This window comes from Emydura macquarii, unplaced genomic scaffold, assembly GCF_026122565.2.
Source record: "Emydura macquarii macquarii isolate MOO-44397 ecotype Brisbane River unplaced genomic scaffold, CSIRO-AGI_Emac_v2 contig_3220, whole genome shotgun sequence".
Taxonomy (NCBI): Eukaryota; Metazoa; Chordata; order Testudines; family Chelidae; genus Emydura; species Emydura macquarii.
In genome coordinates, this window is record NW_027133357.1 from 11,256,730 (window position 1) to 11,283,762 (window position 27,033).

Below are 27,033 nucleotides of genomic sequence, written 5' to 3' on the forward strand. Positions count from 1 at the left end.
CCCTGCTGGAACTGCAGAAAATCTATCTGGAGATTGAGAAACTAAAGCAGGAATTAAAGTTACAATGAATAGCTGAGACCTGTGATTGATCTTGTGACAAACTGTCTCCCCTTTGGATGCAGTTAATGTAACTACACTACACAGGATGATTCTGATACTGTAAAACTCACTGATATACCTAATAACTCACAGAATAGGCAGTAAATCGGATCAAATTTCCTTCCTGGGTGCTGTTGTGTTAGGATTTTTTGTTCTTTCCCCTTGAATCTCACAAATTTGAGTTTCTCCTTGATAAACTAGGGATTTCAGGTCCTCATGCAGGCTTTAGGGGTTATAGTCAAGGATGGAGTTCAGATTAGTTGTTTCAATTAGGAAAGCTAACTAAGTAGCATGAAGGCAAATTTTCAGTTGATTCAGGCTTTCGACCCTATGCAAAAGGAAACTTAAAACTACCTTCAGCTTTGTAGATATCCCACAATTGCTGCTTACGTTTAACTTTAAGCATCATAACACACACGTTCAAAGTGGTGAATGGGTATTTCACTGCCTGACTTCCACGCCCCTTAAGAGCATTTAGGTTAATAAATCCCTTTGCACCCCTTTAAAAATGTGTAGAGGCTGGAAAAATCCTCTTGTTTGCCTTGTTCACTTGATTACAAAGTAAGCAGGAGGCTTCCTTTTAGGGACACTCAGCCTCGTCAAACTGAACAGAGCTGTTTTTGATTGCCATCAGCGTTATCCCCCACGGCACTTCTATCACTGTATTCAGCCACACAGTAGGAATAGATGATAGAAATCTAAAGTGTAGCAAATCAACCAGCGGAGCCGTTTCCCCATTGCCGGATAAATGATAGGGTTGTTCTGTAACCTACATCTTTGTGATCAAGCAATTATTCCTGCACTGCAGGGCCACAATAAAATCCAGTTGTAATCACTGCTGAATTGTCTTTGTGTTTTTAACTTTGTCCCTTTGGCTGTAAGACAGGGAGACGGCCAGCGCGTGTAAAGGCTCCTGGTCTTCACTCCTCACGAGGAGCCCAGTGAGCAGTCTCGGTAGGGACTGCAAGGTCTGAGTGAGCCCGGGGAGACGGGCCCTTCCTCTCACACGTGAGTGGTCAGGGCTGAATTGAACTGGCAAGGTCGTGTGGAGGGATGCTTGCCCTGCTGCTGCCAGTGCGGCGCGTGTCCTGTGGAGTAACAGTGGGATGTCAGTTTCTAGCCCTTCTTTTGACCATTGTTTGTGGAGCTGGAGGGATCTCTGAGTCCGCTACATTCCTGGGGTAACCGCAGGGATGAATTTGGCCATTTGGTTAAGGAGGAAAGATCATTGGTGTTTCAGAAATCTTTTGTGTTCCAGAAATCTACTGCAGTGGAGGATTTGATCAGGGAGGATTAGCATAGAGCTGCTCTCTGAGAAGAACGTCACTTGCGGTTGTACCGGCTCTGCCAGAAATGTAACAGTGCTGCAGTCTCCTCCAGTGAGAGGCCTCGGCTGTATAAAGCAGCAGAGAAATAACATGTGGACTCAGCATCCCCCACCTGCAAAGGCTGTCTTCTTGGGCCACTGAGGACTACTGAGTGTGTAGAGGGGGGCAGGGCAGGGATGCCCCATTGTTGGGAGAGCTAGTGGTGTGAGGGAGCAGGAAGCAATTTAAATCAGCATCGGGGATCCTTAGGATGTCACCCCAGAAGTTGCAGTTCAGATGGGCTGAGTCCGAGATCTCAGGCTGCTCAGCTATGCTTCTGGAGGGCCATGGCTGCTTGGATCTCAACTGTATTCTGCAGCATCCCACCGCAACACACACCCCAAGGGGCAGAGTCTCTAACTGCAGAGAGACTGAGCTGCGTTTGTCAGCGCTGCTTTTCTGTGCTACTCTGGGTCAGAGCACCAGGTAGGCAATATGGTCTTGTCTATGCTCACAACTACCACTAGAGGCCACTCCTTATCACTCATTTTGTGCACTACCTACTGCATTACTTTGGGTCCAGTCCTGCCACCCTTAGTCAGTATCAGTAATAGCTCACTCTGTGGGCAGCCCCATATGCTAATTTTTCTACACCTCAGAAGTTTTAAGTAAATGTGGCTAAATGGAGGGATGCAATCTCTAGCCCACCTCCGTTTATTTACTTGAGTCTGTTCCTGTTAAAAATTGTCTCTGTTAGCAGTGATGGACCACTCAGGAAAGGGGGTTAAGTTACCTATGATAGCAAGGGCATATGCTGAATGTAGGCTTGTTTGAACTGTGGTAGTATAAACATGGCTAATGAACCAAACCCAGGGTCCTGAAGAGCAGCAATCTGGTTTTGTTCAAAAAAATAATCTGAACTGTTTGCTCGGTGTTGTATAACCTGTACAGCGAGAGTCTGTCCTAGCCCAAAGGGCTTCCCTGTCTGTCTGCCTTTGGTCTCTATTCAGCGTTCGTCACTGCAGCGTCTAGCCATTCAGTCAAGGTCCAGAAGCAGGTGGGAGCCGAACAGATGGAGGGAAGTGAAGTTGGTGATGTGTTCGTAGCTACTGAAACGCTACATGGACAGCCCTGGAGAGGGAAGTTCTTTGCTTATTCTCAGCACACGTACAGCATGAGCAGCAGCACTACAAGCTGCGAACATGTCCTAATCTTGTCCTGTAGGCACTGCCCTGGTTGAGATGGGATTTCGATGTCCATGGCCCATACAGTCCCTGGTTACTGCTGGGACTGCCAGCTGTGCATTGAGTTTGTTTTGCACATTGTAACTCCCAGGGAACCACACAGGAGTTACTGGACTTAATGTGGCTATTTTAACATCTGCAAGGTAGTTTTATTATGAAGTTCGAGCTAGCCTCTGCTATCTTCAAAGTAAAAATAAGCAGTTACCAATGGAAAATAGCTTATCTGCACACTTCCAATACATCACTCACCATGTCCTCAGTGCTGATAACAAACAAGTTCATACTTCCTGCCTCGCCTATTTGGAGAAAGTGAGTGTGAGAACATTCTATCACTGTCTGACCCAGACAGCTCCTCCATGAGGAGTGACACTTTTAACCGTGAAGAACTGGTCTGTTTGAGTGAGCACAGGTTGGGAGGACACATTCCCAATTGTGTATGAGTCAGCTGGTCTGGGAGAACTAAGAAGAAAACGGCAGATTCTGGTCTGCAAAGAATCTGTTGCCGGGAAAGAATGTTTTTATTTCAGGCAGTGTGGTTTGGTCATAGTCCGCTCCAGGAAACAACAATGACTGTTTTGAATGGGAAAAAAAAACTCATGGGAAAATAACCTATTTCCTGATACTCTGCTTGAAGCATAGCTATTGTCTTGAGTATTGTGAAAGATGAATTGGAGAGGCAGGGTCAAACACGCTCTGTGATTCATTGTTGCTAATCCTAACCTTGTCCAGTGGCATAGCTGCAGCTGGGCCTGGGTGGGCCATGGCCCACCCAATCAGATTTTAAGCATGTTTTTATCAGCCTCTTTCTCTTGTGTCACAAGGCTGGTGCCCCCCTGTGTCAAGCACAGGCCCTGCCAAAAAATCAGTTCTGGCTATGCCTCTGTTCTACTCTTTTTTTTTTTTTTTTTTTTTTTTCCTGTACATAGCTGATTCCATAGAGATGTCTTAAAGATCCATCCTTAGCACTGACACAAACAAGAAAAGGTTGTCATGGGAACAGTGTGTAAGGTACTCTGGCGTCTTAGTCCTCTGACCTAGTGCTATTCCTATGGACTTCTATGGTCAAAGGAACAAAGCAGAGCTTTTCCTAGAAAGGGGGGACTCAAGACAGAGCTGTTGAAGTGGTTCAGGGCCAGTGATGACTCTCACACTAAATGTTCTGGTTGGTTGATAATAGGAGATGGATGATCGACCTATTTCAGAGGCCTTTAAGTTTGCCTTGTTCTCACTGGGAGGGTAACAAGGAAACTGGTTTTGATTTGTTTAAAAAGTATTTCACATGCTATAGGTGAACCTGCGAACTGCACCCGCATATGCTGAGCAATGCAATTTTGGGGACCACACCTCTCCCCACCACCTTAATAATCTGAGTGTTCTATAGCGAGCAGGATTGAAATGCTGAGAGTTGCTAAGTACCACGACTCCCATTGCCATCTCTGGAAAATGCAGGTGCTGATCACCTCTCAGCATCTGCCCCCAAATCACGGCCATTTGTCTGACTGTCTGTCTAACGGCTCTATTACTACTTAGTTTTTCTCTTCCAAAGGCCCGATCCTGCAGCACTTACTCACAAAAGTTGTCCTTCCTAGAAGTCGCTAGGAATTCATGTGAGTAAGGGCTGCAGGAACCGGTGCCAATTGTTTTTTGGTTGTCTCATTAGTTAACACCAGTAAGTGATGCGTTTGAAGGTTATACTGTATGTGCTATGAAAGGATGCTCATAATCTTATAGTCTGGCCTGGACATCCATGGAAGTCTGCGTAATCCCACAGTCTGGTGGAGAGAAGACTGTTGTCCTGATGTCTTGGATGAATAGAGAGGCTTTGGTTATTGGTGCATAACTTGATGTGAGTATGTGTAAATCTGGTGGCAGAGGGCCTATTTCTATAATCTGTTTTAGTCCTTCGTACCCATGAAGTAGTTCCAATGCCTGACCAGCTTAATTTCTAGGTTTCTTCACTTATGGCGGTAGGAAGAACCACTGCATGAATTACTCTTTAATTCAGGGGGCGCTTTACTTTGATTCTTTTTTAGCAGCCCCTCAAACTCTTTCCAGCAGAGGGTTCTGCTAATGTTCACATAACATAGAAGTACATGAACAGTTTTGGCTCTGAATGTAGGTGACCCAGCTTTGTGTTTAACAGCAGGGTGCTGGAGAATCTGCTAAAAGAAGCCTGCACTCATTGCAGGGGGATGAATGGGATGTGATGACCTACTAGGCCTATTCTCTTGCTCGTCCAAATGAATCTAGTCCCTTCTGTTATCGGGGAATAGGGTTCCTGGCTTTCTGTAAAGCTTTTCTAGAACTGCTCTCCCTCTTCAAGAAAAACTCGTGGCAGGAGCAAAATGAATCGCTAACAACCAATCAAATTTCTGATGAAAAGAAGCTCTTCTCATACCTCGTGATCTTTAGTGTCCTGCTCTCTACAACATATTGTAGTGAACAAAGTTTAATTCTCCTTAAAGATGCAACAGGACAGAGATTCAGTGGCATTTTCTACATTTCATTGTGATTCCTCCTCCTTCTGCATCATCAGCTGACAAAAGACCAAAGAGCCTTTCACTGCCCCGATATAAAGCGTTGAGGAGTTGTGTGCTTAGCCATTATATTCATCCAGGTCAGTTCCTCCTTCTTGGTTCCAGTCTGCACTTACTGCCCAGCCTTGGAGGTGAAACCGAAGAGCTCAGTTGTTGCACCTAGAGCCAGAGCCACGTAGTGACGTGGTGCCTGAGTGCGGGCGACTGGAATCATAAGGCCCAATTCATCTCTGTGCTTCTCAGCCAAACAGCCCCTGGATCTGACAGCTCTGATCCATCCCCTGCAGGGATTTCCAGTCCAGTGTGTCCTGGGAGCATTTCCAGGAGCATGGAGGTGTTGCTGGACATTTGCTGCGCTGTGCTTATTCTCAGCTTCTTGATCACAAACACAGCCACACACAAGATAGGGTAGCCAGGAGGTTGCTCTAACCTGTGCTGAGGTTGAATCATTTGCAACCAGACCAGAACAGGGGAAGCACAAAAGCTGTATCAAGCCTGGGGATGAGTTAGCCCCCTCCTTGTCCTTATAAAGCGCAGCTGCAGGCATGCTGTCTTCAGGGCAAGCGCTAGTAGTCTCTGCTAAATCTGTGTTTCCCTCACCAGGAATAGACTCCCTGTGTGCTTCCCAGCCTGTCCCACTTAGTGACCACAACAGGTGAAATGCTCAAACTGAGTTGCTTGCTTAGCTTGCTTCCTTCCCACGCTGCAAACAGACAGGGTATTGAACTGTAGTTTTGAGCCCTTCCCAGGCTCACACTTGTGTCTGCAGATGAAGTCCACAGTGACCCTCTCAGCTTTTTTCCAAGTTTGCACCTTTGCCAAAGGAAATACAATGGAAAAGGGCGGCTATTTCCCCGGAACTGTCCCCTGCTCCATTAGATAACCTGTTTTTATGCTCAGAAATGGAGTTACATAAGCCTTCCATTTTCCATTGTCTCTGCCAAATGTCTGCATGCTGCAGAGCTGAAAGGTTCATCAAGAACTACTCTGCGAAAGAAAACCCCACTGCCACGGGGCCAGACGCTAAAATCTCAGCACCCACAGCTGGTTTTTGAAAAGAACTTGACTCCTATTTAGACACCTGGTAAGAGTCAGGTTTCCAAAAGAGCTCAGCATCTAGTACACACTCAGCATGCTGAGCTCTTTAGACAACATAGCCTGATGTCGGCTGGGTTTTGATGTTTTGGTTCCTTGCGGCGCGTTGCATCCCACCAAAGATTAGCCCGACTCAGTGGGGCTGGCAGTGATGCCTTATCTGAGGCCCTGCTTTCATTCCTGCATGCGAGCATGTTTGCGCCATTGTGTCAGGTGCAGCAGGTCCTGTCTGAGCTTGTCTTCTTGGATCCCTTGTGAAGCTTGAAGGGTGCGGGCCCATGGGCATTGCCTGTTTTGGGGCTGGAGCAGGAATAATGGCAATGGGAAGGAGCCAGGGACAGGAGAGGCCAGAATAAAAACTGGCCGAGTACCCAGGGGACTAAAACGTGCACATCAGTGCTGCTTTGGGTTTTTTGTTTTAAATGCACAGTGGAGGAGCAGGGAAGGGCCAGTTGCCAAAGCAACTCTAGCAGGGCTGAGCCCTGAGACAGTGGGGCTGGGGCAGGTGAACAGAATGAAAGGCAGCCTATATGATAGAGGGGTGCTGGAGGAGAAGGTAAATAAACATGATTGCACCAAGGAATATATCCAACTCATACCTGTTTCTCTTCCGAATGGAAGCTAAGGAACAAAACTGTTTGCGCAGTTATAGTGAGTTGCCCAGAAGTGGCGTCAGGCTTAGCAACGCTGACCTGCTGCACTTTAGGCAACCTGAACAGCATCTCTAATTTACGAGTACTAAGCAATTCAAGTCTTCAAAATATTTTTACCAAGAGTATGAAAACGTGCTTCAATCGGCACAGCTGTTTCTGCAGGAGCGGCTTTGTAGGCTTCCTGCTGCTTAAACATCATCTGGGTTTTACTGTTTGTTGGCTTGTCTGTGTAGTGCTGGTTAAACTGAGGGAAGGATAGCACTGGCCAAAGGCAGGTCCAGTGCGAGCTTCCCCCACACAGCTTTGTCAGCACCTTCGCTCCTGAGACACGGCCTCCCCTTCTGTTCCTGGCAGCAGCCCCCGCGCAGCTCTGCCCATGCTCCTTAATTCTATCTAGAACACACCCTTCTATTTAACAGTTAGTACCTCCTTCTGCTCTCCATTTTAGGCAAAGAATGTGATTCTTACCAGCAATATTCTGACCTAATTCAGTCCAGGGCCTCTTTTCTCTGCAGAAACTTCCCATCCTGCTGATTTTTGCAGTATTTTGGTGAGTTGCAGAAATAAGGATTGGGATGAAACACACTGAAGTCACTTTTTTGCTGTAGGACCCATATTTTCCTGCCTAAAAGTAAGGAAAATGCTCCAATCCACTGCACCTCTGAGTTCCTTAATTAACATGCATGTTAATCGAACAAAAAACTAAAGACCCAAACCACTTTAATGTGGCTATAGCCAACAGATTAACATGCGCAAGGTGTTGCTACAGTGAGATTCTTGTGTAATAACATGCCTGAGGCTGGATCTCAAGGGAGGATTTGAGGGCCATTTCCTCAGAAACCTTTCGGGCGTCACAAAATCCAAAGGTCTCTGGCAGCTTCTTTGGGGAATGTCCACTGTACATGTTTCCCTACTTGTTTCAGCAACACTGACCTGTGGCCATAATTAGCCAATTGAAAGAAAACCAGTTGTTATTGCTGTTTTATGTTTTGGCTTATATGAACAACTTAGAATTGGGAAATTAAGTGAAATACGCCTAATTTTAATGACGCCCATTTCATTTGCATGCATAAAAGATGTTCTCAGCATATTCATTACCGAGGGAAGTTAGCCAGTTGGGTAAATGCAGAAAATCAGATGTGGCTCTCTTGCATTGTATAAAAATACATTTTATCCACAGATTCCTTAGCATCTAATGTCACTTGTGTCATCTCTACTTTTCTGAAAAGCACTTAGATTTAATCTTAGAGCTCGTCAATTAGGGAAAGGGTGTGCACTACTAATTGCATGATGGAATCATTGCAAAAGTTATCAAACGACATTAGTCACAATTGTTTGATTAATTCTCTCTGGTATGTGTGACAATCCACATCCTTGTTGTAGTGGAGGGCTCAAAACTGGACACAATACTCCAAATGCGGCCTCACCAATGCCGAATAGAGGGGAATGATCACTCCCTGTGATCTGCTGGCAATGCTCCTACTAATGGAGCCCAATATGCTATTAGCCTTCTTGGCAACCAGGGCACACTGTTGACTCATATCCAGCTTCTTATCCACTGTTACCCCCAGGTCCTTTTCTGCAGAACTGCTGCTAAGCTCGTCGGTCCCCAGTCTGTAGCTGTGCATGGGATTCTTCCGTCCTAGGTGCAGGACTCCGCACTTGTCCTTGTTGAGCCTCATCAGATTTCTTTTGGCCCAATCCTCCAGTTTGTTTAGGTCCTTCTGTATCCTATCCCTACCTTCCAGGGTATCTACCACTCCCCCTAGCTTAGTGTTATCTGCAAACTTGCTGAGGGTGCAATCTACCCCATCCTCCAGATCATTGATGAAGATGTTGAACAAAACCGGCTCCAGGACCGACCCCTGGGGCACTCCGCTTGTGACCGGCTGCCAGCTAGACATGGAGCCATTGATCACTACTCGTTGAGCCCTATGCCCTAGCCAGTTCTCTATCCATTCTATAGTCCATTCATCCAATGAGTTGCATCAAAAAATCTTCATACCAATTAACTCCTGTAATATGATTTAACTGTACGTGCAATTAGTAGATTGAACCCTTGAAACCTGTACAATGGCACAGGAATTCTTCTGTTTGCCCAGAGATGATTGCACTGAAAAATTGCAGCTAAAATTTTATCAGGGGATGCATTTATTTCCTCTCTTCCTGTTTGTGTGTTGTATCTGGAAGCCATGCAGAAATACACACACATAAGTATATAGAATTCTAAGATTACTCAGCCACTTATTTTTTTGTATATCTTGTGGTGCTGCATTTTGTGTTTTCCTCCATCATAGAACTTTAATGCTCATTGCAACTAATTCTTCCATGCTTAGTAGGGCAAATAATTTATCAGTGCTTGATCACAGGGTTTATCTTTCAATACGTATTGACTTCCTACACTGACTTGCATTGGCTTATGTTTTGAAGTATACTTCATCATAGTGGTAACAATCTGTAGTATCTATGCTGCACTTACTGTCTGGGGAAAATCTGATCTAGGGGTAATGCCACATTTACTAATAATGTATACACTAATTAAAGCACTTCCTATCAAATTTTACTACTAGCTTTAGTTTAAATGTCCACCTCGTGATATCACAACCATGAAAGAAGTGTTTAAATAGTGGTGCATTCCTAGGGCTGTCTCTAGATGTTTTGTGTTTTGGTCCCCTGCAAATGGATGAGCAAAAAAAAGAGCAAAGAGCAAAATTAAAACCTTGATTTGGCAGGCGTGCTCATACACACAATTCAGATGTTGATTTGCATCCCCTGGAAACTGGCACCCAGGGCAACTGCCCTAGTTGCCCACCTTTAGGGGTATGTTTCACTAAAACCTGATCCAAAGTTTGATAGGTACATGTATTTCCGTTAGATGTGCAATGTTTTAGCAGAATAGTTACACTGGTAAAAGCTCTGGTAGGGATGCAGTTATGACTTCTAGTGGTATAACTCATTCCCTTGCCCGAACGAGAATTGCTGCATGGCTAGAAGGACCTTTATCCTGATATAACGGAGTCTTCACTGTGGGGCTGTAGTGCATCATCTATGCCGGTATAGTTCATGGCCCAACTTTCTAATGTAGACAAGTCCTGAAAGTCTGATCCTGAACATCCTCAATGCCTCTGGAATGCCAACTTCCCGACTAAAATAAACCATAGGTATAAAGAACAAGTATGGATGAGAATAAAATCAACTGCCTGGTGCTCAAAATGACTGGTGAATGTTTTCCTCCTGGGATTCTCTTTTGTGAACTAGGCGTGTGTGTGTTGTTTTAAGGCCCTCCCGGTCTCCCCAACAGAGCATTCCTCCTCCTCCACGTAATGAGGACAGGAATGTGAGGGCGGGCAGGGAGTGGGCTGCGGACATACTTTTGTGGAAAGCTCAGAGCTGCTTTGGCACCTTAAGGCCTGTTTTCCCTCGGGTGATGTAGAAAGCGAGAGCTCCGAGGTGGAACAGAAATGCACTGTCATGACCACTGACAGTTCAAACTTGCAGCTGAAAGACAGGAGCAAGAGTCTGTGCTGTGGCTCACAACAGGTGAGGCACCTAAGGCAGCGTCCAAGAAAGTGGGGGCTATAAGCCCCCTTTATACCTCTGAAATTCAGATCTCCTTTAGCTCTGAGAGCCAGTGCAGTCCCCTGTGTAAGTTAGAGCTCTAGATGCCCACACGGCTTCCACCTCTTCCTGGAATAGTCGCAATCCCTGCATAACTCTCAGCAGCTTTCCCACTGCGCTGCCGATGGGTTTTCCTGCAGCCGAGAATTCCAAAGCCTGAGTGCTCTGGCCACTTCTCGTCACGCCCTTGCCAGTACCTTGCGCCAGGGGCTGCATAGGAGGAGGCGTTGGGCTGCATATGCCAGCATATGCTTTCCTGGCAGTGAGGGAGTTCCTCTGGGGGTCACGCCACTCCCTTGGCAATCACTATATGCTGCAGGAATGGCATGAAGTAGTTGGGAATCTGGCCTAGAATGGCCAACTTTACCCATTATATGTCGAGACAGATTCTGATTCCATTCACACTGGTGTAAAGCCAGCAATACCTCCAGTGAAATCAGTGGGGTTATTCCATATTTACAATCCTGTAGATGAGATCACCTCTGACCCTAAGCAAGGAGGGTTAGCGTGCACAGGCTCTCGATAATCAATAGCAGAATTCAGAGTCTTCAAAGCTTTTGTTCATCAGATCCTTAACTTCATGCTAGTTGATATCTGCTCATGCTCCTAGGCATGGCAGAATGGAGAGCAGGTTTGTAGTTCAAAAAGGGGTACTGTTTGTGGTGGTCTTGCTTTTGTTTTTTGATCCTTAACATCTGCCTGGCCTGATTTGTTTTTACTCAGCTTATCTCTGAGGAAGCATCTGAGATGAGCCCAGGCATTTCTGAACAAGATAAAAGTTCATAGACTCCTTCATTGCAGCAGACTCAGTGCTGTAGTGGAAAGATACAGCTGCCAGGTACGTATTTGTCTTGATGGAGCTCGGTAGATCTGGGTTCACTTAGAAGCCATTGGAAAGGAGATGGAAAAGGAAGGCGGTAAAGAGGGATGTAGGAAGACTGCTTTAGACCACAGAGATGCAAAGGAGAGGGGGTTGTGTCCTAATGGGGTAGAGGCAAGGAAGAATCAAATGCTATAATCCGTTGCAGTAAGGGGTGAAAATGCTACACTTCTCATAGCGTTTAGCCTCCTTCTCATGTTCTGTGGTAGGGTTTATGAGCTTAACCCACTAGCCAACAGGGGCTTACCACACCTCCAGGTTCTGGGCTCCAACAGGATGAGAAGGTCTAAAGGAATAGAAGTTGTTAGCAAATGAGGTTGATTTTGGATCTGTTCAGGGCTCTCGTGGGCTGAGCCTTGCGCAGACACAAACTCATCCTCCAGGCTGGAGCTATATTGCCCGCTGCAATGACAATGCAAACCGGATGCTGGTCCATGGTGCAATAATAGTAGGAAGCTGTGGGGCCTGTGCTTACTCCCCTGCGCTGCCTTTCCCTTCCCCTGGATTTCCCCTCCCCCTGTGCAGGTTCCTTTCCCTTCCCTCAACCACCCCTTTGCAGCTCTTCACTGGCTGTTAGCACCAGTGGACCCAACAAGTAGGTCTGGGGCTCGGGCCTGGCCTCTTCATTCTCCCAGCCCCACCCCGCACTTGAGCTGCAAGGCCACTGTCTTGAAGCCTGTTGGCGCAGAGGATCTGGCCCCTCATGGAGCCTCTCACCACTGCCATGATCCCATGTCCTGCCGCCCAGGGCAGGTGGTGTGCATCTGGAGCAGGACCACGGGGATGCCCTGAGCAGGTGTTCCCAGGGCCAGGCCGCTGCTCCCCTGAAGGGCCATGAGACGAGGTGGTTACAGTCCAAAGTGTTGGGATGTAGTGTCTATTAAAATGTACAGTGTGACAATCAATTTAATTTCTGTAATTCTGCTATTCTCAATTCCAATATAAGCAACATGCTCCTTAAACCCCTCCCCTCGCCCCCTCCTCCGGCCCTCCGAACAAAACAAGGGAGCTTGTTTGTTTGCACACTGTCTGCAGGCACTGATTATAGGTTTTTTCCCAGTCGCTTACTAGATTTAAGTCCATAAGCATTTACACTTTCACTCACAGATGGGCATGAAGCATAAAGAGTTCAAGAGTTTGTCAGCTGACAGTGATGATGGTGATGCATTCCCACCACAAAGAAATGGGTCGAGAATTACAAACCCTGTCAAGGTGCACTAATAAAAGAAAATAACAGTCTAAAAAAGAAACCCTTTCTATCCTAGTGAACAGAGAACAGAAGTTTAACCAGAACAATGTTCTGTCACTTGCTGTTAAGTTACTTGGATGCTGAGTTACCAAAAGTGAAATGAATTATAAGTGTCAACCCAGAAACTGCTTGCTTGGCAGAGGTGATTCTTTAAAGGCTGAGCGAAATGGCACCAGAAACTGACTAGGGGTATTTAAAATGACCTTTATTAAGAGAGGGTTGCTTATTAAGGGTGTAAATTAATGCAGACTTCACCTTTTCTAACTCCCAAAAAGTGTAGGTATATAATGTAGCTTGCTTATTTTAGGTAGGTTCTGTGTGACTCTGGATTGGAGCCTTTGTTTTCTGGTTTAGCTCAGGGACAAAGGGAATAGAGAAGGTGCTGCTCTTTAGTTATTTTGATTAATTCCATGGCACCTTTTTTTTATGGTCCTTGAGTATAATCTCTTGTTAGAGGATCAGCTGTCATCAAATGAATTGAAGCTGTAAAACCAACTGCTAATAATCCAGGTAAAAGAAGTCTTTTTAAATGTGAGGTTTGTGTTCATGAAGCTTAAAACCCAGCTGTATGACCATGTGATGGTCTTCTGTTGCAGATAAGACCTTCACATCCAGGATCCACAGAGAAAGCGTGGAGATGAGTGGTGGGGTGAGGGAGGAAGGTGGTTGCATGGTAAAAGCACCAGCATAAGAGTATAGAGATGTAAGGTCGTCTTTGAACTCTGCTTTTGGCTCTGCCACAGACTCATTGCATTGTTGGTTTGTATTAGTATAGGGCTGAGGAGCCTTAGTCATGGAGCAGGACCTCAATGTCCTAGATGCTGTTTAATTACAGCTCCCGGTCTGTTATATCTCCACCAATATCCACTATCCAATGAAACTCTAACTTCAGGGTCATTGTATTGCTGCACTTTTTGTTAATGTATTTGGCATATGCTAGTTAGAGTGCGCTTTCCATTAAGTTTTATGGCTGAATTTGGTTTAAATGGCTAGCTAAGAACTGCACACTGAACAGCTGAGAAGGAGCTTATTATTTTTAACTGTGGGGTTCTGTTTTGCGATGGGCCAGATCCTGGAAGACTGCTGAGCACCATCCACAACTATGGACTTCGCTAGGAGTGGACAAAGTCTTGTACTTTGCAGGATCTTGTCCTACAAAAAGAACTTCCCATACAGCCAGCATAAGTGATTGTGAAATGATAGTAACTCCGAACAAAGGTAACTAAATCCCGAACAGTAGAAAAAAGATGGATCTGTACAACACCCAATCATTTTCTGTTTGGGCATGATCATACCCATGACTGCTTGTTTCTTAAATACCTCTGGCAGCTTTTCCTATGAACTTGTTCAGATTTTTGTATAAGTCTATAACAGGAACGGCTGGAGTATTTCCTGTGGCCTAACTGAGGGAATGTAATTATAGGATGTTGACTTACTAGAAGTTTCCTATATTGATCTAGATTTAGTTTTGTTTTCAAAGAAATTGAGGTATCTCCGGTGGGAACATGACATGAGCAAATATTTCATGTCTTTCTATTTTCACTTTAAAATTCCCGGCTGAGGTCTGTGCTGCTGCATGATGCCCTGCAGGCAGACCTTCTCTTTCCGGGTGGTGGTCTGGCACAACAGCGAGGGTACTGCACTGGGAGTAGGGATGCTTGGTGCTCTTCCGAACTGCCATGGTGAGCAAGCAACCAGAAATCCAGCATTGCCCACCTCAGTGGCTGGCTTTGCTCCTTAAATCAATCTGAACGATTTTTACTGAATACAATTTCCTAGTATTTTAAAAAATAACACTGTTATGTACGACTGAAAACCCCTCCCCTGCACACACTGCTACCACTTCACCTACAGAACTAACTATACTAGTTGGCAGCAGGAGAACATCCCAGAACAGATCATCAGCCAGGAGGCTCATGTGCTGGTTTGGGTGGAGCTCAGCCCAACTCTGCCTCCCTCTCCACCATCACGTCCCCCATGGACTGGGCTGCTTTTGCCCCAGTTGGTTCTCCCCGGTTGAGGAATGGGCTGGGGGGCCAAGTACTAACAGAGTGATTGGATGGAGCCCAGCCTGCTTCTTTCCTTCCCTGCCTTCTTGTAGGTCCCAGGCATTCCCAGTGCAGGGTCCTGCTGCTCTGGCAGCGCAGGCTGAGCCTTAGAACTGTCCAGTTCGATGAGTATTTGGCAAAGCTAAACATTGTCCTGGGAATGTTTCACTGGCCATTTTAGCAGTTTCTAATTCAGCCAAACCTGAATGGACTTTTGTGTGGCCAGGAAAAGCCACTTGTTTAACTGGAGGGCTTTCTTGACCGATTTCCAAGATCTGCAGCAAACACGGGTGGAGTTCAAGCTTCTTAGAGAAGGTCACAAGTATGTTTTATAAATAACGGGTAGTTCTAGGCAATCCAAAGGAGAGGCACAGCCAGCTCCTTCAGTAACTGAGAAATAAATAAAACAGCCTGAGAAGGAGTAAATGTCATGACTTCACATCCTCTCCAATTACACATAACCACCCTTAAGGGTGGGGTCATTGCAGAGATGTGACCCCACAGTTAGATGAGGTCTGGAGTACGATCTTCATTATTGGTTTTTATATTTTAATTAAAAACTAAGGCCTCACCTCTGCAAGCTATACTAGGTGAGCAGAGCCCCGCATCAGCGTGGAGCAATCCATTGAAATCAGTGCTGGTCTGCGAAGGCTCAACACTCTGGTGGCCTAGAACAGATGAGAGGAACAGGGTCTCAGGGCTTGTCAACAGTGGGCGTTTTGTGGATTACATTGGGCATGCTGTTGCAGAATAACTACTGTGAAATAATTGCTTCCTCACTGATAATTTTTAGCCACTTCCCTCTGAATCAGTGCATCTGCATCGCACTGACTTGTAGAAACAAGTGCTCTGCATGCTGGGAAGGCAGCTTATGGTGCTTTGTCCCACTGCTGGGCTTTATGCTTTCCGGGATTCTTCTCATAGCCCATTATGGGATGCCTCCCAAAAACCACTGGAATTCTGGGTCTTGAGATAAGGGCAGTAAATTCTGATGATTCTTCTACTCACGTCCCATCATTCAGCTGTTTGGTAAGTCAGTGGAGACAAACAGCCTGGAGGAGGCATAGCTGGGCACTGGGGGCCGGGCACTTGCTCTAGCATAAAAGCGATGCACATGAATGATCGAATGCACCCTGTATTCACACTATTGTAATAATCTTTGCACAAAGTATGCCTTGGAAGGCATCATTGGAAAACTCATCATTCACTGGTCACTCACATGGTGAAATGTGTGTGGTATTAGATGTAAAGTTATGGATTTCCCCCCTGCATGACATTAGTGGGGGATGTTCAAACTCAGCAACAATTAGGCAAAACAGGTCAAGGAGGTCCTAAACAAAGGGATGTAAGTAAGTAAATACAAGTAAGCTATAAACAGAATTCTCAGACAATGAAAGGGGGAAGGCAGAAGACAAAGGTCTGCATTTCAGCAAACATGAGAAAAAACAGCATGGAACTTTTCACTAGGAGACTTTATGCTGCCTGGCTCTCAGATAGAAAGAACTTTTTACCTAGAAATCACTCTGTGGCTTGTATTTCCAAAGGGGAAATGAACTATAAAAGTGAGGGGCAAACACCCCAAGACACCCCTCTCTTCCTCTCCATCTCCATCTTTGTGTCTGAGAAGACCAGAAGAAACAGCTGCTGGACTTTGGGGGAAGGGTCCTGACCTGAAACATTCAGTCCATCATGCTGTAAGAAGGATGTGGTAAGGACTTTACTTTGAATCAAACATAATTTAAGTAAGGCACTAGGAAGCGTTTTAGCTTTATTTTTTGTGTAACCATTTTTAACTTTTATTCATCAGTACGAAGAGACGGATCTTAGGTAGCTTGAAATAAACTTGTTTTTATATTTTAAGTGAAATTAATTCAGTATGTTTAAGTTAAATTGCCTGGGTAAGTCAATTTGAGGTGAGAATTCGGCGGCGGGGGGGTTTCACGGCGGGGCTGGGGGCAGCCCCCCACGGAACCCCGCCGCTACCGTGAAACCACGCCTCCGCTGCCAGGGCCAGACCAAATGATTTCCCACCCCTGCATTAAGGGAACAACAGAGCTCTCTGGACTTTCCAGGAGAGGACTGCACAGCACAGAACATTTGCAGGAGAAAGACTGGAATCTGGAACTGGGAATGGGGTGGGGGACTACCTTACAGAAGTAACCAAGGCTGCTAAAAGCTAGAGTGTAACTCAAGTGTGGCTGGCAGGTTGCTGTTGTATGCAGGAAGGCTTTGTGGATGACCCAAGTGGGAGCTACTGCCACAAGGCATTGTAAGGCATCCCAGGTTGCAGGGTAGAGGTGACACACCCTCTCCCTGGCCTAGACTGAACCTCACCATGTCACAACCTGTATTTGGAATCACAGGTGGGTGTCTTGGAAGCCAGATGCTGCCCTGAGGCAAGTTGCATAGAGCAGCGGGAGAAGGATGGAAGCTGCTCCAGGAAAGCTTTTTATCCCTCTGCTAAGCACCTCCTCTGGGCTCAGCAAACCAGCTCTGAGTGGGGAGAACAACACTGGAGGAAGAATTTCTGGATGATAAAGGCCAGTTTCCTAGAGATGGGGGTGGAACTTACCCCTGAGCTACAGCACAGAACAGCTTACAGAAACAGGGCCTTACATTGTATGTTATGGGACAGAGACCAAGCCTCCCTCATCTGTGAAGCCCTACATGTTTGGGTGCTAAGCAATACCATTTTTTTCATTCTCATTGACTTAATGTTTATGGGTTTTGTTTGTTCTTTACAGAGAATCAGTTTAAAAAAAAATGAATAAAAACTTTGGGCCCAGTTCTGCAGTCTTTGCTTAGTACTTCTTCAGTCTTTTTTTAAACACCCCCTACAGTGAGTGGGTTCTGCCTACCTGAGGACTGAGGTTAGGACAAGTCTTACCGTGGTGGATCAGGACAGAGAGAAAGCACAGCGGCACGGACCGCTTTCCCTTCGACCCACGACACTGAGATTGGGGGGAACGAATCAGTCTACAGCTGAAATGCCATCCCCAGCCCACAGCTGCATTTCTTACAAAGAGAGGGGACATCGTTTTTAAACACCCCCGTCCCTCTCCGCTGTCCCTGCTCTGACTCTTTTGGTGTAACGCGGTAAGGGTGAAATGCAGCATGTTCCCGAAGGAAAGAAGACCGGGGTGCGGTGAGTACAAATCACGGTGTTCGCCTGTGGAACAAACCTGCAGCGGGGAGCTGCCCGCGGGCGGGCGGGCCGGGCTGCGGAGCGGGGGCAGACCGCAGCACTCGGGGGTGCAGAGGGGAAGGGAAACGTGGGGGCGGTCGGACGTGCTACAGAAAAGCAAGGCCAGGACAGATCGCTCCGGGGATCCCAGCAGCAGCTACCCCGCCCCTGCTCGAAGCAGGGCCCCGCACCTCCCACGTTACAGGGCGGACCCGGGTCCGAAACGATAAAGGCCTCCACCCGCTGCCCGGACCGCACGTGGCTGCCCAGCAGTGACACCAGCCCCGCCCCCACGACTCAGGCCCCGCCCCCTTGCTGCGCTCGCCCGGTCACTCCGGCTGCCGCGCGCGCCGTTGGCAGTCCGCGGACGCTAGCGCTCGAGCGCAGCTGAGGCAGGGCTGCGCGGCGCCGCCGCCGCCATGGTCCCGTGTCCGCGCTGCCCGCCCGCCGCCCGGCGGCTCCTGGCGCTGCTGCTGCTGCTGCTGCTGCCCGTGCCCGGGGCTCGCGGTGAGGGGCGGCGGGCGCGGAGCGGAGCCGGGGCGTAGAGCGCGCGGCGGGGCGGAGGGGCTGGGGAAAGGCGAGCGGCAGCCGCGGCGGGAAGGCAGGGCGGCGGGTATTGGTGCCGTGCCGTGTCGTGCCGCGGTGGGGGAGCGAGCCCCCGCGGGGAGGTGGGGCTGTGACTGGCCCCGGCCCGCTTCTGTCGGGGCAGGGACGAGCCGGGAGAACACCCGGGTGCGGGTTTGTCACACCCCTGAGGCGACAGGAGCGTTGCCGGCGCAAGCAGCAGTGTAGACGGGCAGAGACACTGGACGAGTATGTTGGTATGTTTCCCTGACAGGTCAGTGTGGGGCCCTGCCAGAGCTGAGTCGGGCCCAGCCACCGCGTCGGGCCCGGCGAGAGCTGAGTCCTACCGTCTCTCCTGGTACTACTGGCACACAGGCCGTCCCTGTCGGCTCAACAGTGAGATACAGGTGCCATCGAGACTATGTTAAAATCCCTGGAAAGCCGGATGCTGTGGTGTGTCTTCCAAACTCAGAGTGGTCACCCATCGAAGAGTTCTGTGGTCGTAAGTAGTTTATTTTCTCTGGAGCAAACTTGCTGATGGAAATGTCAGGCTTTCCCCACGGAAAAGGTCTGTTCAAAATTAGCTTCGATAACTAGTGTCGTGTTCCCTACTGGGTCAGTGACAATATACAATTAAGCTGCTTATTCAAGCATCTTGTTGCAAAGCAATCTGGGAGCATCCATCAGCGAGAGGACTTGTGCTTGATTCACGAATGTGCGGTTTAGATGCTCAGGAATGGGAAGTAATATTTGTGTACTGACTGCAAAGATATAGATGGGGATGCCTCTGTCCTCAGGATGCTCATACAGAGACAGTTTGTCCTCTAAAGAACTCTAAATCCTGGTTAACAACAAAATGCAACAGATGGATGAAATGAATGGGCGAGGGTGGTGGGGAGGGAGGGCAGCGCGTTATCATGTAGACTGGCGGTGTACGCAGTGTGGCTTGCCTCGTTTCTGGCTTGTATAAAACAGCAGAGTTCTATAGGCACTGCAGTAGAAATATGTGTCGTAGAGGTTAAGGTAGCAGCTATGAATTTTTTCAAGGAGCCTGTCTGACAGGTGAGGAAGAAAGCATGGAGGTGCCTCTGGGAGAAGTGGACTAAGAGGTGATAAAGGTTGGGTTTGTTGGTAGAGCTCAGCTGGTGGTGGACATCATGGGAGGAGACATCTGGTAGGTAAGGCAGGGCTGTGATGAGATGTGCTTTAAAAGAGACGATAAAAAGCTTTTTTTGATGAGGTAAAGAAGAGAGTCCCAGTGGAGCAATGCACAGAATAGGGGATGACATAACATGAAAAAAGCCAAGTCCATAGAGAAAACATAAGGGTCCGGAGGAGAGCTTTGGCAGTCTGGACTAAGCAAAGTTGGATCTTGGAGAACATATGAAGGAAAATGGCAAGATTTGGATATAGCCAGGACATGAGGGTCCATGGAAAGGGCTGAGTCAAAAATAATGCCCAGATTACAGGCATGAGCAGCAGAGAGGATGATGATTTTGTTTAACCAGTGGCAACTGCGGATGTGCAGAAGGAAAGATTCGGGAGGGAACAGGAGCTCTGTTTTTGGTATGTGCAGTTTCAGCTGCTGGTAGGGAATCCAAGAGGGAGTTTTGTGAATTGTCAATATAATGTTGGAATCCAAACCTGTGAGAGCAGATAGGATCCCAGAGACAGGGTTTACAAGGAAAAGAGGATGGGCTGAGGAGAGAATCCTGGCATGCTCACTGATGGGAGGAGTCAGAGGATCCACTAAACTAGAGCTGAAAGTATGAGATGCAAAAGTCAGGGGGAAAACCGTGAGAGGATGGAGTGACAAAAGTCAGTAGATGATGGGATTAAAAGAAGTAGAAATGCTTGATGGTGTCCAAAGCACTAAGAGGTCAAGGAAGATGAGTGGGGTAAAGGCCCTGGGAATTGTTGAGACTTCAATAAAGTGGAGAGGATGGACCCAGACTGGAAAGGGGTCACAAGTTTAGAGTTGAAGAAGACAAGCATGTAGTTGTTGTAAACAGAACATTTAGTGAGAGTTGGAGATGCGGAGGAGGAGGAGAAGGGAAATCTGTCTTTCTTTTTCTAATCTACAAGATGCTTTGACCTAGTAATGCCTTCCTCTCTCTTAGCTCCTTCCTTTTCTTTTTTCCGCCTTAGTTTGTACCACCTGCTGATTGGAGCAGCACCCAGCTAACTTTGCCCAAGTTTCTTGCCTCGCTCCCTTAAAAGTAACTTCAAAAAAAACCTCTCTCCTCCCCCCACTTATTTTGAAATGTGTTCTGGTATGATGCTCAGATCCTGTTCTGTGACTGTACTGTAATACCTGCTGATGCCACTAAATCATAAACTTTTTGGTCAGGGTAACTGTTACCTGTTTGGCACCCTTCACTTATGTTACAAAGCTGTGCACGCTTAGTATTTTTATAAATGTGTGTGTGTATTTATATATAAATAGAAATCTTAAAGCACAATTGTTATGCCTCTCTTTATAGCTGAATCTTTCAGACCTTTTGTCTTTTGCTTTTTATTGCTAGGTAGCTGTGGTGACCCACCGAGGTTAAAGTCTGCTGTTTTAATTCAGAAGGATGCGGACAAGAGTTACTATCCTGTTGGAACCCATGTGAGCTATGTCTGTCGCCCATCTTATGAGAGCACTGAAGCGACACGTAACATTACTTGTCTTGAAGATCTAACGTGGTCAGAAGCCCCTGAGTTTTGTAGAGGTTAGTATCTTTTTTGTCACTTTTCTATCTCCGTTGAGCAAGTAGCCATCTGTGAGCAGTTAGGGCTGGTTTACACTTACTGCGCGATTGGCGGCAGTCAATGGGAGTTACACAAACTACACAGAGTAGTTGGCGTAACTCATGTTGATTGCTCTGCTTCCCTTCTGTGCGCTGTTTACGTTGCGCTGAGCTGACGGGAATAGTGTTCCCGTCAGCTCAGCGCTACACTACTTGAGGGGGTGGATTTACTCAGTTGACTTTGTGATCGATTGAGCGGGTATCACTGACAGCTCAATCGATCCAGAAAGATCGACCTGGCAGTGGCAAATATGCCACCCTCAGTATAAATGTAGCCTTAGGAGTGTTTGGTGTTAAGCAGCTTGTTCACATTTCAGAACAGCCTTCTCTCAATTTTAGTTTGAAATACGTTTTCGTCAGGTTTTGATATTAAATTTCAATTAAGCTTTGAATGGCGAGAGAAAGCAAAGTGAGCACTATTGAACATTAGACAGTTAGCAGTTGCTGTAGTTAAGCTTCTCCCTGTCTTCATTGTGCTTCCCAGCAGCAATAGGAAATCACAAATAATGCAGTAAAGTTAATATCATGCTGTGGTAAATATCCATTTAAAATGGTGAGCACAGTGTCCCTGGAATCTATATGTGAAGGAGAAGAATGGTATTATTTTTGTTGTTAAAATTCACACGTTTAAAAAGTCTACCCTCAGAGACCACTAATCCAGCGTACAGTTCAACCAAATTGAATCACAGTACTAAAAATGAATGCAGTATTTAATAATTCTAGGTATGGCAAAGTTGTTCAAATACCAAAATACATAATAACACTTAAATGAAGTATGGCTTTTATTGTGAAGAATACCATACATTTTGGCATAGCTACCTATGTTGAGTCTGTATCTGTTGTATTCCATGCAAAAACCTACATTGATACAGGGTGAGAGGAAAGAGCCAACTGAGGGATCACTGTTAACCGCAGCTCTTTGCACATACATATGATATTCTCTTTGACAAACATAGGCTATATCTTAATTCTGATGTGAGTTTCTTGTGGTCTTAGACTCAAATAGTCTAGCATGCCTGATTAGCAAAATACTTGATGTATATAATAGGTCATGTATGTTTATGTGCAAAAATCTTTTTCCACATCAGGGACAGAGATGTTTTCCCAATATCATCATTAGTCCTTTTTTGTAGCTTTCTCTGTGTGGATCACTGAACTCAGTATGTCTCTTCCGATTTGCATATGGACATGGTGATTTTTTTAACAGTGTTTTCTTTATGGTAATAAGGGCCTGGTACCAGAGGGACCCTCACAAATGATTCCCTGTACCAGCTTGGGGGAATCTCTGCCATTGAAGTTGACAAAGGGATATATTTAGACATTTAATATGGACAATAAGGATACTTATCCTTAAGTAGGGAAAAAAACCGAGAGGAGACTGAATTAGCTGGTCTGACATTGCCATAGTCTCTTCTAAGTAGGTTAGGATTTGTTGCATCAACATAATATGCTAATACTGTCCTGTTCTGTGCTAGGGAAATCTTGTGGTGTTCCCAAAGGACCAGAGAATGGCAGCGCTGCTGTTACAACAAATTACCAGTTCGGTGCAGAAGTAAAGATAATTTGTGATGACGGGTGAGTTTTGGACAAACTATGCTGATCAATTCACAAAGCTTAGAGTGGTGTAGGACTACTGGTGAACACTGCAAAATTAATAATAGAAAGCTTGATCTAATTTCAAAACATATTCCGAGAGGTACTACAGATCTGCAGTCCTAGCCTAATGACCCTATTTAAAAAGTAGAACCTGCAAGCTGATGGTGGCCAAGTGTGCATCACGGTCTCTCAGTCCTCCACTTGAATGATTAAGTTGGGAGGATGCAGGTGTAGCTATGGTATCATGGGATGTGCTTCAATTTGTCCAAGCTTCTGTTGGAAAAAACAACCATAATATATAGTTTTGTTTTTCACTGTATCACAACTTTAGGTGCTTTGTACAGGCAACAAGGGTTAGATTCCCTGTGATGGGGTAAGAATGATTGGGAGGGGCTGGTTCTGGAATAAATTGCCTAGGGAAACTGTTGAATCTGTGTCACTGGAAATTTTTAAGAGCAGGTTAGACAAACACATGTCAGAGATGGTCTAGATAATACTTAGTCCTACCTGAGTGCCGGTGACTGGACTGGAAAACCTCTCGAGGTCCCTTGCAGTCCTATGACTCTGTCTTGAAACTCCACAGAGATTGAGAGACAAAGAGAATGCCCTTTTCCTGTGTCTTAGCTATCAATCAACCTACTTTCTAGCTGATGTAATAACAACTAGCTGTTATCAGATATCAAAGGAGGGCAGTATTGTTAACCCCATTTTACAGATGGGGAAACTGAAGCTCAGAGGGGAAGTTACTTTCCAAGGTCACGCACAGGCCAGAGGCAGAAATGAGAATGGAATCCAAGTTTCCTGAGCCCCAGTCCAGTGGTTTTTGCTCTGGGCAATACTGCATCTGAGGTGCACCCCCAAGAACGTCCAAGCTATTGTTGTGATACTTAGCATTTTCCTATGCAGAAGTGTACAGGGGCTGCATGCCCTGGAATTGTGTCAACCGATGAAAGCTTTGGGTTTAAATGAGCTGATTATGTTTGGACATTAAGATGTTGATGTTTTGAAAGAGTGGTAGCAGTGGGACAGCTCTGGGCAGTTGTCTTCTTCCCCTGTTGTTGCTGTCAGCACCGGGGGCCTTTGGGTTTTATGTTTTAAGTTGGAAGAAAAGCAGTAGCCACCTGGCCAGAAATGATGTTCATGTCCATTTTTCTTGATCCCTGCCATTCCAGCAGACCAGTGAAAGGACCTGCAGAAGCCAGCGTTAGTAGGTGCACCTCTCATCTGTTTCTCTAAACTTCCTTGCCAAAGCTCTGGTAAATAAGGCCACAATCTTCAGCCTGTAGTGATAAAGGAAGAAAGTGGTGAAGGCTAAGTGATTGCATTGCCAGTATGCAGTACTTCCTGGGCAGGACTTAGCTAGAGGTCTAGCTCAGGGGCCTTTAGACGTGGACTGTTGCTGACTCCTTGGTAGAAGAGCAGAGTTAAAATAGGAAGAGGAATGATGGAAGTAAGCAGGCTGAGGTGCTGACCTCCAGAGTGACAGAGATACTCTTTTTAGTACTTTGCTCCTCATTTATCTGGAATGGTGATCAAAAGTGTAGAATGCCAACAGCCCACATCCCGAACACCAATGCAGATTGGAACTAGGAGGTGGGACGCAGCCTCTTACTCTGCAAATCCAAACCTCTTTTACATGCGAACACGTTGAGAAGATTAACAGTCTGAAAAATTACTAATTTCCTTAGTGTTTTCCAAATTCTGGGGCTGATTTAGGGAGTTTTTCCACCTTCTGGAGGTGTAAGAAATAAGAAGTACTAAAAACGATGTGGAGAAGAGAGACCCACTTGTTTCCCTTTGGTAAGGATTAACAAAGATATTGCCCAGAAATTCCAAGCATCAGGCTAGAATAGACGTGAGATGAAGGATTTCACCTGCTAACATGGTCTCTGCAATCTTCTATCCACCTATTTGTTTGTTCTAAATTGGCTTTAACTACTCAGCGTTCCTTAGTCTTAGGAATCATGTTGGTACTTATAGCAGGAATGATCGTACCGAGTCACTTATGGCAGAAAGAATTGCTTTTCCAAAGTTCTGGACTATTACAGGAGCAATTAGAGAGATAGGTAAGAAATTTTTTTTTCTCTTTTTCTTTAGGTTCAAATTATTCGGGAAACCTTCTATCTTTTGTGTGAGTAAAGGAGACCATGTTGAATGGAGTCAACTTCCAACTTGTCAGAGTAAGGCTATCCTTATGGTTTTAAGAAGTACTCAGGGCTGGAGCTGTTGCAGAGTAACTGTTACAGAGCTTTCGTGTGTTTTTTACATTCACTTAATTTAGATTATGTCAATCATATAGATGTTTTTGAGAGCAGGGAGACTGGCTGAAAGTGTGTGAGGGTACATTGTGTTGCTGGGTGTCTTCTGTAGAATCCACACTTCAAACAAACAAAAAACACCACACAGCCCTCTCTATCCCCACAGAGCATTCACCTGGCACTTGCTGTGTGGTTATAGATTCCAACCAGACTAATGACCTAAACACAGCTGAACCCTGAATACTGGGATGGTGGGGTTTGGTTAGTTTCTCATTCCTCACCAAATAATCTCTGCTGCTTTTGAAGTCTTTCATCCAACTTTTTTTATTTAGTGTAATTCTCTTCCCCTCAAAACGAACAAAGAAAGAAAGAAACCCTGGACTCCACACTGAAAATCTGAGGCTCTTTCGAAGTGAAATCCAATATTAAAACCTCTTCCCAATTTATTTGCTTTAAGTGTTAGTCCTTTTGGATACTATCTGAGGTGGGTCTGTCATGTCAACCAGGCTATTGCTATCTGGTCTAGAACCAGCTGCAGCTGGAAGGAAAGTTCCAATTTAAGCTTTCAGCTTGTGGAACATTGTAAAAATACTACATTCTCTTTCAAAGATGTCAATCAAAGAATCCCAGCGCCTTGTATATAATGTGGGGGGAGGGATGTGTTCTGATAAGGCAAATATCTGGGATTTGTTTAATGAAGGCAAAATCTTTTAGATGGAGTTTGGGTGTGGAGAAAAGTTTGAAAGTAGAAAGCTTTCAAATCTCAGGGAGGTAATGCCTCACATTTTATTAAAACACAGTGCTAATTATACTCTCAAATGGTTACATTTTTTCTCCCCTTTTTGGAAAGAATTGTGGACAAATGGCTACTTAATCTTTACAATGCACCTCTACCTGAAATGTGCATTAACATTCACGATGCCATTCTTTTTTTCCTTCAGTGATTACTTGTTCTCCTCCTCCTCATATTACCAATGAGGTACACAATGGCAGCAGTGCGGAAAGTTTTGGTTACAACTCATTGGTAATTTACAAATATGACCATAATATCTCACTTACTGTAGTAGCCTCCATTCACTGTACAACTCAGATAAAATCAGTGGAGTTTAGAATGGGTCTGCCCCCAAATGCAGAGGTGACTAGCCATGGCAGCTGGTGACTCCTGCCTTTGGGGAGTCTGGGCTGGAGCCCTGCCTCTCCTTGAATCCCCACCTACGCTCCACCCCAGCTCCCACTTGGCCCCTGTCCCCTTCCCATTGTCTGCTCTCCTCTCTGGGGCCAAACCACAGTGCTTCCTTGTCCCAGCTGAGTCAGGCTGGTCCCTGCCCAGCTCCGTTCAGCAGCCCACCCCTGGTGTGGGGGAGCCGAGGCCAGCAGCTGAGTTACCGCTGGGAGCATCAGCCACAGGAGCGGGAGGAGTGCCAAGGGAAGTGCTCACCTTTTTCTCCCGGTGACTTGAGGAGCAGCAGGGCTGGAGCCGGCATCCCGGCCCCCAGCAGCGGTGGCTTTGCCTCCTGGTGGTTTCGCCTCCTCCACTGAGATCCCCCTGTGAAGAGGTGCGAGGAGCGGGAACTTCGGGGGGAGTTGGCGACGCCACCAGAAGACAACGCCAATGCTGGGGGCAAAGGGGCAGTTGCAGCCCTGCTGCTCCCCCAACTCGCCGGGAGCCAAAGAGGCGCCAGCCACACTGAGCGCTTCCTTCAGTGCCTCTCCCGCTGCTGTGGCCGCTTCTCCCAACAGTAACTTGGCTGGTGGCCTTGGCTCCCCAGCCCTATGCGGTAACCTGCCCGGCGGGACTCACCGCTGCCCAGGGTCCTGGCTAGGAACATGGAGAGCAGAGGGGGCGGCTTTTCCCCCTCTCTCTAGATTCGTGGATTGCACTGCCCATGTGGGGAGCCCCTCCTTGCCC

General features: G+C 46.4%; 1 protein-coding gene and 1 long non-coding RNA gene across 2 annotated transcripts in view; both read left to right on the forward strand.

Moving 5' to 3' along the window:
• Nucleotides 1–13,279: 13,279 nt before the first annotated feature.
• LOC137142494 (uncharacterized) lies at nucleotides 13,280–17,535 on the forward strand. Its single transcript, XR_010916945.1, has 4 exons — nucleotides 13,280–13,355; nucleotides 13,752–13,900; nucleotides 16,275–16,438; nucleotides 17,094–17,535. It is a non-coding gene; the product is annotated as an uncharacterized lncRNA (long non-coding RNA).
• Nucleotides 17,536–18,333: 798 nt separating this feature from the next.
• LOC137142210 (complement component receptor 1-like protein) overlaps nucleotides 18,334–27,033 on the forward strand; it is a 36,228-nt gene continuing 27,528 nt past the window's right edge. Inside the window, exons 1-5 of the mRNA XM_067531448.1 lie at nucleotides 18,334–18,421; nucleotides 18,753–18,980; nucleotides 21,004–21,192; nucleotides 22,746–22,845; nucleotides 24,964–25,046. Coding sequence (XP_067387549.1) covers nucleotides 18,334–18,421; nucleotides 18,753–18,980; nucleotides 21,004–21,192; nucleotides 22,746–22,845; nucleotides 24,964–25,046 — 688 coding nt within the window. The remainder of the gene's footprint in view (nucleotides 18,422–18,752; nucleotides 18,981–21,003; nucleotides 21,193–22,745; nucleotides 22,846–24,963; nucleotides 25,047–27,033) is intronic.